Source organism: Rhinichthys klamathensis, unplaced genomic scaffold (assembly GCF_029890125.1).
Source record: "Rhinichthys klamathensis goyatoka isolate OS25496 unplaced genomic scaffold, OSU_Roscu_1.1 h1tg000229l_1, whole genome shotgun sequence".
Lineage (NCBI taxonomy): Eukaryota > Metazoa > Chordata > Actinopteri > Cypriniformes > Leuciscidae > Rhinichthys > Rhinichthys klamathensis.
Genome location: NW_026606753.1, coordinates 1,680,507 through 1,697,218, shown reverse-complemented (window position 1 = coordinate 1,697,218; position 16,712 = coordinate 1,680,507). Strand labels below are relative to the sequence as shown.

Genomic DNA, 16,712 nt, shown 5'->3' with positions numbered 1-16,712 from the left:
TACACATTTTTACACCCTTTGTGTGCATTTTTATGATCACCTAGGGCCCCACAAACCCACAGGTGCAATTCAGCAGTCCAGACGAAAGAGTGTGAGTGGAAAAGCAGTAAAATCACGCAGACCTCACATGGGGAGCGTGAAAACACAATGGACACAGTGGCCAAACCACTAAATGCCCATGGACACCGTAAATGTGTTTGGACACAATCCAATCATTTTTTATTTTATTGGCGTGTTTGGAATGAGAATCATAACACAAGATAAAAAATGCTGATAGGTGTAAAAAATAAAGTCAAATACCACTCGGATAAATAAACAAAAGCCAAAAATAAAGCCAGGGAAACACTAACAAAAAGTGCACCTTTAAAAATCACTAGGATGATTTGAGTCAAAAAATCACATTAAGAACTTCAAGTATCTGCAGCAGACAACAAATATGGGTTTAGAATCCAAAAGTGCGAAATGAAAAGAAAAATATATATATGGATAAAATAAAACTACAAATTGACATACAGACAGCATCTGGTGATGGGAGGACCAGCAGCACAACAATATTCTCCAGCACGTATGGCTTGAGTTTGTCCAGGTGGGTTGGCCTTTCCCCTCTTTCAGAAAGACTGATCTGAAGTGCAATTCTGCCCCCTTCAGATACTAAACACCAACCCTGTGAGGAAAGAGAGAGAAACGTAAAGGCTGAAGGCACATATTTCATCACATGCTACACACCCATCAACACATTACAGGAATGCAAAGCGTTCCAACTAAAGACCTGCCCTGTCTGAACATTCAATCACCAGATAACTTGTAAACCAATGCAGCTAAAGCTGTCACCTCACTACATGATTGTAGGTGTAAGCATCATTTAAAAAGATTCGGTGTGCATGTTTTCTTTGAGTGGATTGCTGTTAACAGCCCCATCAACTCCCTACTGAAATGTTAGTTGTATTCTGACATGTTGTTCCAGGACTTTTCCCTCCTGCATTCAAACTTACAATGGGAAACTCATGGTGATGTTGTTTCTGTGTACAATATGGTTATGATAAAAATATAAGTACATTTGTTCTGGCATTGACACAACAACAACAACAACAACAACAACGACGACGACGATAGAGGATGTCAGGATCAGACCTGAGCTTTTATTACTTTCTGGATATTTAATTGGTTTTATGTTACTAACAAAGGAGCTAGAAAGGTGATTTGCATTCGGTTCCTGATTCTTTCTCTGTTATGCACTGATGCTTAAGCCCTCCACACACTACCAAGATATTGGGGACGATTTTGGACAGATTTTTCCCCTTTTAACAATCCCATGTAAAGTCCTGATTATCTTAATGGTTCTACATATTGTCTTATCAGATTTTAATGTTGTGTGAGGTGAGGTGTGTTATGCTGGGCACACACTACAAGATATTAAGGGGTGATTTTGGACCGGTTTCTCCCCTTTCGACAATCCTACATAAAGTCCCAATTATCTTGATGGTTCTAGAGATTATCTTATCAGATTTTCCTGTGGTGTGAGGTGTGTTAAGAGTGACTGAATCTGCTCGGAAGAAAGTCGGAGGAACATGTTGAATATTTACGATCAGAAATCCTGTTGTGTTGGGGGAACCCCAAGGACAAACGCGCACGCTCTGGAGATCATCACGTGAAACAAAACAACAGCCAATCAGAAAGCGAGCTGACAGAAGACACGCCTCCAGCTCACGCTGTAACATGTAAAATGCTAATTTTATGTAAAAAGCAGTCCATACACTATAAGCACCATTTATTCTTGCCGGTCATCTGCCATGTTTGTTTACTTTAAAGTCATGTTTGATGCGAGAGATTTTGCGAGATTTCCCGTGTTCACAACGACTCTGGTTGTTTGTGAATGGAATCTGTAAGTGTGTGATGTGCTTTCCTGGTCACATTGCGGCACTCCACACGCTAGAGGAACAAAATGGTTAAATCTATCATTTCTTGTCGTCATGTTTGTGGTCTCTCACATTTACAAAATATTTTAGTGTGGCCCAGAGTTCGTGAGCTCAACATTTTATGTAACTTCAGCAGTACCTGAGCATGTGACCAAATGCACAAATCTTATTGGTTGGCCAGTTTACTTGGCAGAAATTAGAACACCTCTCCATAAAAAAACTGTTGCATTGATGGCATTCAAATGCAGGCCTTAAAACAGTTCCTGAAACTGGGATTACTTCATACATTAACAGTTTAGAGTCAGGAATTAAGCTTAATACTTAGCTGAAAGATCAAGTTCAAACCACACAATGACCATATCTCAATAAGAGTTACAGAATATTCCAATGGTTAGTAAATGTAACATATTGTATCATACCTGGGGCTGATTGTAGAACGTTTTTGGTAAACTGCAGTCAAGCAGCAGACCTAAAATTGTTATATTAGAAGCATCTTCCTGCAGGAGCAAAAGAAAAAGAACATTCAAATTCATCAGCTCAGAAGCACTTTTTAGGGTAAGTTAAATAATCTAAAAAAAATACATCATTTACATTATTTAGCAGACACTTTCATCTGTAGCAACTTACAATACATTACAAAACACAAGCATAACTCCATTGATACACAAAACACAATTTCTGTGTGGCAGTTTCAATAGTGATCAAAGAAAGTGTCTTAAGAGTAGATTATTCTAAATAAGGTAGTGAATGCGTCTTCAGGTGCCAAGTGCAGCTTTTTTGTTCATTCTTCATGTGTTCTCCATTGAAGTTAACTTTCACTTCCTCCACCTCTTCAGGCAACATGAGTCGTTTTATACATTCAAGACCATCAGTCAATGAGAAGGACCCCTTTAAAAGACAGGTAGTCATCTCTGCCTACCACATTGCTACTGAATATACATTCTAAAGCTAGTGGTTTACCAAGTGACTTTTCAACAGATTTTCCATATTATTTAAATTTAAGGGATTTGTATGTGACCGCATCTGTGAACATTATCAAACCCATCACCTTTGTGCCCTTGGGCACCAAAACATTTAAATTATGTAATTTAATCACCATCATGCCATACCAAACCAGTATGACCATCACAAAAGATGATGCAGAATGTTCAGGCCATTCTTTTTTCTTTCTTTTTTTTTTTTTTTTTTTTTTTTACATATAATGAAAGTAGATGGTGACTAGGGGCTACTCAAGCTCCAAATATGACCACAAAGCTCTAAAAAAGCAACATAAAAGTAGTCAACTGCATATTATTTGCGTCTGTGCCATATTCTAAGTCTTCTGAAGACTGAAATATAAGTCTTTATTAGCTGAAAATCTGATTTGTGCAGTTGTATAAGGCTGAGGAGATAGATAGAAGATACTCTGTAAAAGTTTCATTTTCATTGCTTTTTCATTGCTGTGCTTTTTGCAGCCTCCATTCACCATTACTTTTAATGTATGAAAATGAGCTTGTGTCACAAAGAAGAAAGAAATTCATACGAGTTTGGAAAGACATGAGAGTAAATAAATGATGACACAGCAAATTATATTTTAACACCAAGTAGCTTGAGGGGGCTTATCCCTGTAAAAAGTTCATGCACATTTTACAAACACTACAGCAAGACACTGATTGTCCATGGTGAAAAACCATTGCACTGCAATATGACAGCGAAATGTCAGAGGAACCGGTTTAATTGAGCACAATTCTTCCAGGAGTGTCAAGATTTCAGCAGCTGTCGATAGGTGAAACATCCCCTACTGTTATCAAGTTGTTTCGAGTTGGTAAATTCAACACATACTAGAGTATCTTGAAATGTCAGCTGAAAGCACTTAGTTCAATTACAAGTGAACAGCAGGTTTACATCATCTCTCCTCAAGAATGTACTCTATCTGGTGGCAATCACTTTTAGCTAATCAGGTAAAACCAACGGCTTCAGTCGCACTACACATGATCACATTAAGCCTGAAATTAGTCGAGAGAAGTGTGTGGATACAGGTTTTGTTCCCGGTATCAAGAGTTTCAAGGTAAGGATGGAAGTCATTTAGTCAGTCCCACCAGACCAGTCAGCTGGATCTCAAGAGGAATAGCCACTTATATTCAGTATGAGACACTGCAGTGGTTCTCATCCAAACATAGAGCTCAATTTAAATGTGACCGCTACAACAGAAGCAAGTCTATATTTAAACTTGTTTATGAGAGCTAAGACGCAGCATAACACCTATATGAGATAAAACGGACTACATCATCTACCTCTGTCAAATATCAACACTGAGAAGAAGCATACCGTCGCTGCCCGATGAAACTCACGTATGTCCAAAACGGTTACTTTTCAGGAAGTGAAAAAAACACGTAATTTCAAAAGCAGTTGAACGTAGCATTGTCATACTTGGTACGACAACTTTAAATGTAACCATATTCTTGCCAGTGTAATGATATAATCCACATTTGACCAAAATCGAGTTTAAATGGACATACGTGCATATTTTACAGTAACGGTGGTCGATACGCGTTTTTCCGATCATTAATTAGAATGACCCAGTCGCGTTTCATATTGACAGATGAATAGGCTACGCTCAGTTTATTAAATAGCCTACGTCTCAGATTATTAATACGCTCAGTTTATTATATGTCTCTTGCAAACTATGAAGGGACAATGAATCAATACACTGACATGGCAATGCTAGACTGATAGGGGGAAGCACAGGCGAAGCACTGCTACTTAGGCGCAGAGATATAGGCTATCAAGCAACACCTGAAATAAAGCTTGCAAATTTGTTGATGAAAACATTGATTACAATGAAGATACAATTTATACAAAATGAAATTTTCAAGGAAAAATAATATTCGAAGATCGCTGGGTATTATTTGATTATTAGCATGTGAGCAAAGCGGAGCGGTGTGACGCTTATAAGTTAAAAAACTTAAACATACGTTTCATATTTATGTTTAAATAATATAGTGTTTTTTTTTTAAATTATTTTATCTATGTTGATTATATGAAAACGGAACCGCATGAGATGAGTAAGATAGGATCATAAGATGACCAATTAGGCCTATATCGGAAAACATTTGGAATGGGTCAGATTTTGATCTACTAAGTTTTGTTTTGTAGAAAGCCTTTCTTTAAATTTTATTTCGTTTTGTATAAATTGTATCTTCATTTTAATCAATGTTTCATCAAAAAATTTGCCTGGATTAATAAAAAAGAAGCACTTCATATGAAGTGTGCATTTCTCTCTATAGGCGCGTTCACTACTGCGAAGATGGCGAGTCTGCATCGTCAACTTTATCAACAATTCAAATGTTTCATGCATAATCATTACCTTCGCCGGTTATTTGTGGCAAGCTTTATTTCAGGTGTTGCGTGATATCTCTGCGCCCAAGTAGCAGTGCTTCAAATCTTCACGAGACCGGCGAGATGCATCCACAGGGTGGGAGATACGCGGCGTGATTGACAGCTTTGACACCAAATGGATATGTGAAAATCAGATGACATGATTTCACAACTTTTCATTGGTCATTTAGATAATGTGAAGCATGCTGTATACGGAAATGAACCTGGACATTCTATCCGTCGAAAAATCTCAAAATCGGCAAAATGGACATACGTGGTTTTCATCGGACAGCGACGATACAGTGGTCTTGTGATGCAGGTTTGATAGGGATTTATTAAAGCGTCTAACATAAATCAACCATGATTTATTTTAGACTCCTGAGCACGAGTTAGTTACGCAAGTTTTGACAGTTCTGGGGTAAATGTATCTTTTGTTGTATAAAAGCTGGGTAAAGTTTTATATTTTAAAAAAAAACATTAAATGTATTTAACAAAAATAATACTAATTGCCAAACCCAACTCTTACATAATTGTCCCAAAAATACTTCTTAACTTGAGCGCTGCATGTTTAGAATGCCATGCACGAGATTCTGTAACAGATTGTGAATGCAATGGTCAAACACGAATGTTTACACACAAAAATAATGGAAAAGAAGCACAGTGGAATGCAAACATCTGTTCTGTGTGAATGGCCCCTAATGAAGTCTAATTTTTGCTTTCTGTGCTGGCCATAAGAAAAATATCAACACAGGAGAGACTTTAGTCATGTGGGTTTGCCTGGGTTTCCATGTATGATGACCTGAATGTGTGTGTGTGTTAATGGCTATGACAGTAATAGGAGACAGAAGCACTCAGCTGTCGCTTGACCTCATGTGTCATCCAGCACAAAAGGATAGTAAAAAGAAAGAAAGAACATCTGTGCGTGCAAGCTCACAACAAAACAAACAGTATACCCGCATGCATGATGCTTACCTGAGTTTGTGTTAGATTAATGCTTTGTATGTGGGGAAATATCAGAATGCTATCTTTTCTTTGGACGTCCTTGATTGATCCCCCATGGACGCCAACCCCAAAAACCTAGGGGAGAGAGAAAGAAACAGCATATACATCATATAAGAAAAGTGTCATAAATAATTAAATAGAGTGTTCCTAAATAGTAAAAAAAAAAAAAAAAAAAAAAAATTGTAGACAAATTTAAGTAAGGGATAATGTAGAGCAGTGTTTCTCAACCTCTCCTGCAGGGACCCCCTGACAGGCCATGTTTCTGTTTTAACCCTGAAATGGCACACCTGATTCAAGTCATTAAAGGCTTAATGAGTAGTTGACTAATTGATTAATTGAACTATTCCTACTCTAATTACTCATTAAGCCTTTAATTACTTGAATCAGGTGTGCCATTTCAGAGTTAAAACAAAAACATGGCCTGTCAGGGGGTCCCTGCAGGAGAGGTTGAGAAACACTGATGTAGAGCGAAGCGGTTGTTATAGCGAATACAACCCCGACAGGATGATAACAACCGCCTCGCTCTACATTATCCCGCTTATTACATGGCTACCTACCAAATAAAATCAATAATTTGACACAACATATTGATTTAAAAAGGAGTTTATTGATTTAAAGGAGTTTATCCTCCAGAGTGAACAGAACTAACTCTGTTTTTCATGGCAACGGTGTGTTATACCAGAGACTATTTATATAGAGACATGCCACTTCCCCAATCCTTAATACAACTATATAGGGAAAACCGGTAACGCCAAAGATGGCGGTTGTATGCACATGCCCCGCCCCTCCCGCTGGAAAGCCAATCGTCTGCTTTTAACAGTCAAGCCGGAAAACATTTAAGCCTATCGTCTGGTTCCACCGACGCATGCGCACAGTTGAGGTTTGCGACAGCGGAAAATATGTTACTGTTTGAAAAGGCGGCAGATTTGATGTGTTAGTTGTGTAAATATCAGACATCCCAAGTCTCCCGGAAGTTCCGGGAGTCTCCCGCAGATTGATAGCGGCTCCCTGATGACCGCAAATTAGTTCAAATCTCCCGGAATCTAGAGCGAACAAGCAGTAGCGCGCGCACGACAGAGAGCGAGAGAACCCTTGCGCATGCGCAGTAAAAGTATAACCTGTGGGGAAAAAGGCGTTTTAAACCTTATTTTGGGGCAAAGTCATCACACTTTTTCAGCGATTTTTATCATATTTTATTAGTGTTTGTATACATGCAGTTTTTATGTCCCGGTGACCAGTGAAAGTGCAGTTCTGGGTCTCTGCCCATTCATTTAGATAGGAGCCTGGTCTTGTTAGTCCGAAATAGCTGCCCGGAGGCGTTGCCAAGATGGCAGCCGAGTGGCATGACTTGCCTAAAAGGACTTTGGTTATACTTAGCAGCGGTCTTATCAAGAAATAACAGACCACATTCTACATTAGAATTCAACCAAGCCATGTAATAAAATTAGTTTATGTTTTTGACCTGTATTTGGTTTGCTTTGTTCCAAAAAATAGGAACTACATTGCTATGTTGCTTTTTCTTCTTGGTTCAGTTCACAAGGCAACATTTCAAAACGGACCAAAATTTGTTAAAGAAATAGTTCACCCAAAAAAGAACATTTACTGATTATTAACTGGCCACAAGGCCATCCAAGCAAAGCCTAAGAAAAATTAAGGTTTTGGAGGAAAACATTCCAGGATTTTTTTCCATCTAATGCAAATGAATGGTGCCCGACAAATACCATTTTTGAAGGTCCACAATCCATATTTAGGCAGCATCAAAGGGTTCCAAGGGTCTTTTCTAGCAAAACAATCAGTCATTTTCAGAAAAAAAAAACGTTGAACTACAAATGCTCCAGCTATGCAAAGCGCGTTTATGACCTCTCGCGTGAGGCAAGCACGTTTGCAAGAATCCTTTACAGTGGGGGAGGAGTTTGGACCAAAACAAATGATGATTGCTGTATATTGGTATTTTGTTTCAATTTATTGTTTAAAATGATCAGTTCGTGTATCCAGGATGAAAACTCCCTCTTGTAAACAATGGGGCATTTCTTGCCCCTACATCACACATAACCTTCTTGTGAACGCGCTTCGCAGAGCTGGACTTTTTTTTTTCTTTCTGAAAATGACTGACCGTTTTGCTAGTAGACACTTATTTGACGTCTGGGGTCTTGTGGAGCCCTTTGAAGCTGCCTAATTATGGATTTTGGACCGTCAAAAATGATCTAGGTTGGGCACCATTCACTTGCATTAGATGAGAAATTACTGGAATATTTTCTCTTCAACTGAGGAAAGAAAGTCATATACATCTTGGATGGCCTTGGGGTGAGTAAATAATCAGGAAATTGTCTTTTTGGGGAAGAACTATTCCTTTAAAAGTCATATGTGAGCAAATAAGTGGTTGGATTGGATCGGATTCTCCCTAAAGTCTAACCGTTCCAGAGTTTGCTTGAAATCTGAGTGTTATGATGCAGATCGAATTCCCAATCAAATCAACTAGATGTGAAAACACCCTAGAATAAAACTACAAAAGATTTCTATTTTAAAATGCTGTTCTTTTGAACTTTCTACTCAAAGAACCCTAAAAAATATATCAATGTTTCTACAAAAATATTAATAAGACTGAAGTAATGGCTGTAAAATATTCAGTTTTGCCATCACAGGAATAAATTACATTTTAAAATATATAGAAAATAGGAAACATTTATTTAAAATTTTAATATTTTACAAAATTACTTTTTTTTACTGTACTTTTGATCAAATAAATGCAGCCTTAATGAGCATGTGAGACTTCTTTCAAAACCATTTAAAAAAATCCTACCAACCCTAAACTTTTGAACGGTAGTATAATAAAGATTTAGTAGGTATTTCCAAACTTTTGACTAGTAGTGTAAGCTGCATTTCAATAGAGTTTTGTTCATATAAAGATCACCAGAAATGTATTCATAATGAAAACATGACTACAGAAGGCATTTGCATTGCAATGCATGTTACATGACCCGAATACTATTGCATATGCCAGTGCAGATTGGTTTGGTGATTATGGTGAATTTGTTTGATGACAGTCATACAGTATCACACTATTCTGGTTATTTCAAAGGAATCTGTACCATCAAGCTTCTTCCTTATCACTATGTATATAACACAAAACTGCCCTGCATTTCCAGAATGATACAGAGTGACCTTGATTCAGTTAAATTCGACAAACATATCTTAAACATTTGAAAGATTATGTTAAGAGTAAGGCAGACAAAAAAACAAACTGCACACTAATTGTCCCAGGTGCAGCTTCAGTCTGTCATGTGATTTTCACCCAAAATGATAGGCTGAAACGTGCACTTTGGTTGAGGGAGGAAAAAAAAACATTCTTAAGTGATCACTAACTGTGGGTATACCATTTACAACTGTCATTTTATGCAAACGGCTACATTTGCACTGCTGCCAAGCTAAATAAACCTATTTAAAATATGAATATCTCCCATATGTGCGCCTTAGTAAAATGTGATGTGTATATGAAACCTCTAAAAAGTGCGTAAAAGTGACCGTGTAATGCTAGTTCTATACAACTTGCCTGGTATGATATCACCCCATGGGTTGATGTGTTTATAAATAAAGAGATTTCTTCATTGCCCTCCACTGTGGGGAGGAAAATGATTTTAAAAAGTGCGCTCCCTCCGGGTGGAATTACCTGTAACACAAAAGAAAATACAATGAATGACAAGAAACACTGGATTACATTTATACCGGACAATTTATGTAGAGGAAGAGGGAGAGGGAGAGCAGAGCAAATGTGAAATGGAGTGCATACTTACCCTTCTGTGGAAGGAAGGCATGTGAAAATGTCTGCTGGATGTAAACACAGAGAGCAGAGAGACTGGGAGCTGTGGGCTGGGATTTCGGATATTTACGGTTTCAGCTCTTGGCAGCCCCACCGGCCTGCAGAATAACAGATCCACATGTTAAAGAGCCAAATACTGCATTATAGACTCCCAAATCACTTTCATGTCACTGTGAAGAACACAACCATTGTGAAACAGAAAAGTTGATCTAAATGACTGACATGTCAGGGAATGTTACGCTTATATGAACATTCTTGCCCTGAAGCATAACTTTGTTCAAAAGGAGATCATTTATTTATGTCTTCAGACAGAAACGGCTGACTCTCACAGTGCACGCTTCCCTAAAGCATCACAATGAAAACGGTTCAGTATTACAACACTTGAGCAAAGATGAAAGTAAATGTCATTCAAAGCCACACACATCTATTAAAAGACTTGAGTTGACCTTTCAAAGCTGATTCTAACCACAGAAAGCTTAGCAGCTCAGCTCTTTAAGTTATGATGTTCCTGTGGTCAAAGGCCAGCTTCAAAAGAGGTGAGTGAATAACAGCATGTGAAACACGGCGGCTAATAAAAAATGACTCCAGATCCTATCAGACCAGCCTTGAATCTTATGCGTTCATATGTGTCTGACTAGGTACACTACATCTATAGTTACCAAAACTGCCAATGCACAGACTAGATAACTAACTTGTCAACCTAATCTGTTATCGGTTCTTTATTATCGGGTCTCTTGATAAACTGCACCATTTCTGTAAAGAATAGCATCCAACAGCTGAATAGACAATACAGCTTTTACAATATAGACAATAGACAATATAACTTTTAAAATAAGAAACATTATCAAGTAAGAAATATGCAATTAGGCAAAAAAAGTCCATCTCATGCACACAACATGGATAAGCTAACACAGGGAAATATGTTAGCATGGACACACTTCACCATGACAAATTAAAGTGCCTACCAGTTATTTAATAATAAAGTGTTTATCAGTAGGGTTAGGTGTAGGCCTTATTGTCCTAATAAGGTGGCATTTATTTAATAAATATAATTATTTACACTCAATATTTTATTATTGCATAGTTTTATAATGTACTAAAATGCTGAGGTGCAAATAGTATCTAACTACCATTTACACTTGTTGCAAAGAAAATACTGCTATTTTTACACAGTGTAAATATAAGGTATTGCTATTTGCACAGTGTAAATAGCATCTATCGCTAAGGACATATGCTATTTAAAAAAAATTAAAATGGATGTCAAAAAAAAAAAAATGGATGTGCATATTGGTTATCAGGCATAAAAAAGAAGAATTGGTAAATAGTTTGCAACATGTTACCAAAATTGAAAACCAATATAACTTATAATTATGTAACAATGCCTGAGAAATGCCATTCCAAGTCTAAGCTGTTGTCTGTCTGTGTGTCCTAATGGAAGCAGTGATGGGAGTATGAGGGGTGTGTGTGAGTGTGTTTAAGGTAGATAATAAGATGTAGATGGTGGTGCAGAAGCACTGATGAAATTAGCAGCCAGGTGAAACAAGGGCATGTTTGTTTTTCTCTCTCGCTCTCTTTTGTAGAACGGTTATGCAGTAGTTGGTGTTGCATCATTGCAGGAACAAGTATAGGGAACAAGGTGTAGACCTACCTGTGCATACATGTGCAAAGAAACATTATTATGCAATACACCTCTCTGTATCTAGAATAGCTGGTGTCAAAATATCTGTACAAAAATCTATTTGATATTTAAAACAAAAAGACAATAATGTTTGGTTTGGCAACAGTGGCCAACTTTAGGCTTTATTGCTATGGAAATGTTTTATAATATTCACATTACATTTATATGGGGCAATAAGTTATATTATATAATATAATATTTATATATTATATATATAATATTTGACAAACTTTTTATAATATAACATGTGAAAAGATAAATCAATGAACGATGAGAACACGCTTTTGTCTTTTGTATACAGAAGACCACAATCCATCCAGTCATCCAATAATTTCATTATATATTGGCCTTCAGGAAACTGTAGTAGTTATCCTGAGGATAACCTGAGGATAAGTAGTTATCCTGAGGATAACTACTTTCAGGCTGTAATGTTTGGATTAGGTTACTGATTAAATACTGAATCAAAATTTTTTTTGTTTAATAACCTTTCCATCTCTAGTCACTCGCATTTACAATGTTTGTAATGCCAAAGAATCATGAATCAAATGGTTCCACTGTCAACAAAGATTTACAGCCCTACAAAACATATAAAGCTGTTAGGTTTTCATAAATAATGAAGACATTGTATTTTTGGCCCTAATACTGTTTAAAGACCCAGTTAAGATTCCCCAACATCAAAAGTGTTTATTGCACCTTAGGCTGCATTTTGATTTTTGATAATGGATTAATCGATATAAAATTACTATAATATTAATAAATAATATTAAAAGAACATGAAACTAGCTAAGAGGTGGAAAGAGGAAGAATATGATATATGAAATTGAACACTTCACACCAGTTACTGATTAGTGATTATATATTATAATTACTTGTGTTACACATAGGATTTCAATTATAGTTCATATAACCCTAAATCTGACATCTCATGTTATATTGGTTGTGCACTCCTTTTTCTGTTGCTCTACTTAGGATTGACATGTATGCACATGTTCTAAGTATTTCAAGTTAAACAACAATACAAACTTCTTGTTAGGATGAGTCATTTCTTCATTAAAAACTAAAATGTTCAGATTATAAAAATATAATAGTAAAATATGTCCTGGCAAAATGAGAGACCTTGAAAAGTCATAACATTTTCAAATTCTTTGCATTTGGGGAAAAAGTTACACGTTTATTTTTCCTTCTTTATATATGTGCCATGGCCAACACCTTTAGATTTTGTGAGTGTGTCTGTGTCTGTCTGTGTGTGTGTTTACTTCTACTACTACATTTATGCCCTGATAATTTGAGGCAAAAACTAAAATTAGTATTTAGAATTAAATTTAGAATTCAATGTAAAGAAGCATTTTCATTAACAATTATCAATTTGATCTATTAGTGGTTAGTTGTCTAACACCAAGACAACTTTGCACACATAGCTGTGAAATCTGGCTCTATGTTGTCCTAATAAAAGGTAACAACCTCCAGTAATGCTTCCAACAAATGGGACAATCAGCATTGGAATATCTACAACTTTCCAACTGTAGTTATTTCTTAAGGTCAAAATTAAATCAGTGCAGTAGACTCCAAACTCTGCCACTGTTCTTCCATCAGAAGAAAAGCAATTCCTGCCATATTTGGTCATCCTGTCTGCAGGGTTCAGCCACAAGCCAAGTTCAGCTTTAAAATAAGCAGACTTTAAAATACCATTTTGACTTTATGGACAGCATTTGTGGCAAGTTGACTATTAATAAATAAAATAACTTTCAAAATAACCCTTAATTTTTGAATATAAAACTATATACGTTTATAGCAATGAACTTGCAATGGAAATCTAGAAGGCAATCGCTACAAAATAAGTGAATGTCACATGGTTTTGAAAGTATAACCAATTTTAAAATTCTTAGTTACAGCCAATATTTCTACACATCATAATAAACATACAGATTAATATTTTTTTGTAAATCTTTGTATTTTATAAAGCTGTTGAGTTATATTTAACCCAAACCATGCCTTTTACAACGAGCCAAGTCTGGATAAACATGAATGAATATTCTTCTGCGAAAAACATGATTGTTTCCCTGCCACCTTTTCACATCTGTAAAAGGTTGGGTATTGTTTGAATTTTAACGATTCTGATTCTGCTTATCGATTCCTAATTTAGATTCCAATTAGGTAAAAAAAAAAAAGAAAAAAAGATCTATCATGCACATTTATAGTAAAGGCCCCGATATACTCATGGCAAAGTTCTTTTTCGTTCAGGGTTAAAATGAAGTTTGAAATACGTGACCAGCGAAATAGTGTTATAGAACATCCAACGCCACCCACACTGCCGAGAGTGACGGTTAGATGAATAAGTAAATATGTAATATGTAAAACAGGCTTACAAACACTTAGGCCTACACAAGGAACTTTTGCCTATGGTTTAAAAATTCTATAGCAAAAACATCTAGCCTAACTTGTGTTCGGTCTCGTTTGAATTTTAACGATTCCGATTCTACTTATCGTTTCCGATTCTTATCCATCCCAATAAGGTAAAAAAAAACTTAGATATCATTCACATTTATTTTAAGTCTTATTGCAAAATATTTAATTGTAGTTGAATACCATGAATAAAAATCAACAGGCAAAAGTTCCTTGTGTTAGTGTTCTTTAGCCTGTTGATTTTTATTCATGGTATTCAGTTACAAAGAAATGTTTTGCAATAACACTTAAAATAAATGTGAATGATATCTAAGGTTTTTTTTTTTTTACCTTACTGGAATCGATACAAATCTGATTCGTGAATGAATGGTTTAAAATCACATTAAAATCACTTTGGATGTGTGCACAGTAGGGCTGGACCTGAATATTCGTTCAGTGGGTTGGTATTCGATTTTCAATTTTGGGATTATTTATTTAAATAGCCTACCCTTTACTGTGTCAATTACTGTGCTGCTAATTTCTGATTTGGGATTGATTTGTTTGTCAGAAAAATGTTAGGCTACCTTTATTAAAAGTATTGCTCTTAACAGACCTGTGAGTTTTGTATCACTTGTCAAATGTCCGTTCTCGGAGCATATAACCCCTGCCGCGTGAGGCGCCGCTTCGGGCTCGCTCTGTTCTGTAGTTCATTAAACGTTTATTAATTCTGAACGTGTCCATATTGCACCAACTGCGACACTGCACTGCACTCCCTTGGGTCCGCAGCAACACACCCGCCACCCGAATTCGATTGGATGAACGGTTCTCGACATAATCAAAATGCAAACAGACAGACACACAAATTCCTGCCTTTATTAGTGAGAAGAATATGTTCAGCCCCCTCCCTACAAAGCTTCGAATATTTGGTGTTAATTCCTACCGAAGCTTTGAATATTTGGTGTTAATTCCTACCGAAGCTTCGAATATTTGGTGTTAATTCCTACCGAAGCTTCGAATATTTGGTGTTAATTCCTACCGAAGCTTCGAATATTTGGTGTTAATTCCTACCGAAGCTTCGAATATTTGGTGTTAATTCCTACCGAAGCTTCGAAGCTCAAAAAATGGTATTCGGACCAGCCCTAGTTCGCAGAACAGAAGATAAAATCCCTTTTTCTGTGAGCACTGTGGATGTGTGCGCAGCACAGAAAACAGCGTGAGTCATCTTGCATTGAATGGTCTTATTAAACTTCACACAAAGGAATCGATGAGAGGAATCGAAATTTTAATTTTATAACAAGTATCCAATTCATGACCAAGTATTCGTTTTCAGAATTGGAACCGATTTTCAGTTCCCAACCCTAAGCCTAATAAGTAAACACAAAAGAACAAAAACAAATAAGCAAATCGCACAAATGAAGTAAAATAATACTGCACTTTATAAATAAAATATAGGCCTACATTATAAATATAGTTGCAAAAGTTATTCAATCAAGAAAATGAATTTTCTCTGGTGCTGCCACTTAGCTGATCAAATATATTATTATGCGTTTTCTTTGTCAAATGTTTACATTGACTTAAGACACAACCGACTGTGTTTATTAAGATATTTTGACATCTTTGTCCACATTTGTCCATTCAAGAGCAAAAAGATGCGAAAAAGTATGAGGCCGCTTTCTGTGCGCACGTTTTGGATGTGTGGGCCTCACAGAAAACAGCGTGGGTCTTCTTGCACTTGAATGGTTTAAAATTACAATAAAATTCATCTTTTCTATGCGCATGCATTGGATGTCCACAACAATACTGACAAAAAAGCCTTCCACATTTAAACATGAACAAAGTTTTTCCTAATGAAAAAAACTGCACACTGTTGCACAGCTAATTTCCATCGTATAGGGGAATGTTTACTTATTTGAGAAATACTTAAATTTTACATCAAAGACAAATAATTTCTTATTTAAATCATGTAACTTCTTTAAAAAAATATATATCCATTTAATATATTATGGTATGGTTTGAAAAACGAAAATATATTTTCCTGGCATTGCCATTAGCTACCAACATTTTTAAAAGCCTATGGACCAAGTGTATGCTGATATTTGTGGGTAAAATGTATGAAATATAAAACTCTTACTGTGGGCCGAAGTCCAGTGTGGGCGGCTGAAACTGGAGCTGTCTCCCACTCTCCTGCACATAAAATGAGGAACTGAGGAGGAGAAAAGAAAGAAAGAAACGTGAATGCCATGCAGATTGATGCTTATTACATGAATAGGTACTTTAAAATTACAGTATCAGTATAGTTATATTTAATGCCAGGTAAGCATCTGTGGCCATCTTCATGGCCAAAACTGAATTACAAAAATACAATAGTTAGGCCTACATATATAAATAAAAAACAAGAAAAAAAAATGCTTTTTAAAAAGTACAAAGCAAGAGAATCAAACCACCAGGACAGCTTAAGAGCTACTCTCTGGGGATGGTGGGGAAAATGTATACGATATGCTGAAAATTGGTGACATTTTGAACAAATCAAAACAATATGACTATGCAGCCCATGTAGTAC

General features: G+C 36.4%; 1 protein-coding gene across 4 annotated transcripts in view; it reads right to left on the bottom strand.

Moving 5' to 3' along the window:
* Nucleotides 1–16,712, bottom strand: part of tmem131l (transmembrane 131 like) — a 71,940-nt gene that overhangs the window by 18,724 nt on the left and 36,504 nt on the right. For all 4 annotated transcript variants that reach the window (XM_056265099.1, XM_056265101.1, XM_056265100.1 and 1 more), the window contains exons 4-9: nucleotides 16,284–16,355; nucleotides 10,067–10,190; nucleotides 9,826–9,942; nucleotides 6,246–6,350; nucleotides 2,336–2,413; nucleotides 514–664 (exon numbers count right to left, since the gene is read on the bottom strand). In XM_056265099.1, the coding sequence (XP_056121074.1) occupies nucleotides 514–664; nucleotides 2,336–2,413; nucleotides 6,246–6,350; nucleotides 9,826–9,942; nucleotides 10,067–10,190; nucleotides 16,284–16,355 (647 nt within the window). The remainder of the gene's footprint in view (nucleotides 1–513; nucleotides 665–2,335; nucleotides 2,414–6,245; nucleotides 6,351–9,825; nucleotides 9,943–10,066; nucleotides 10,191–16,283; nucleotides 16,356–16,712) is intronic.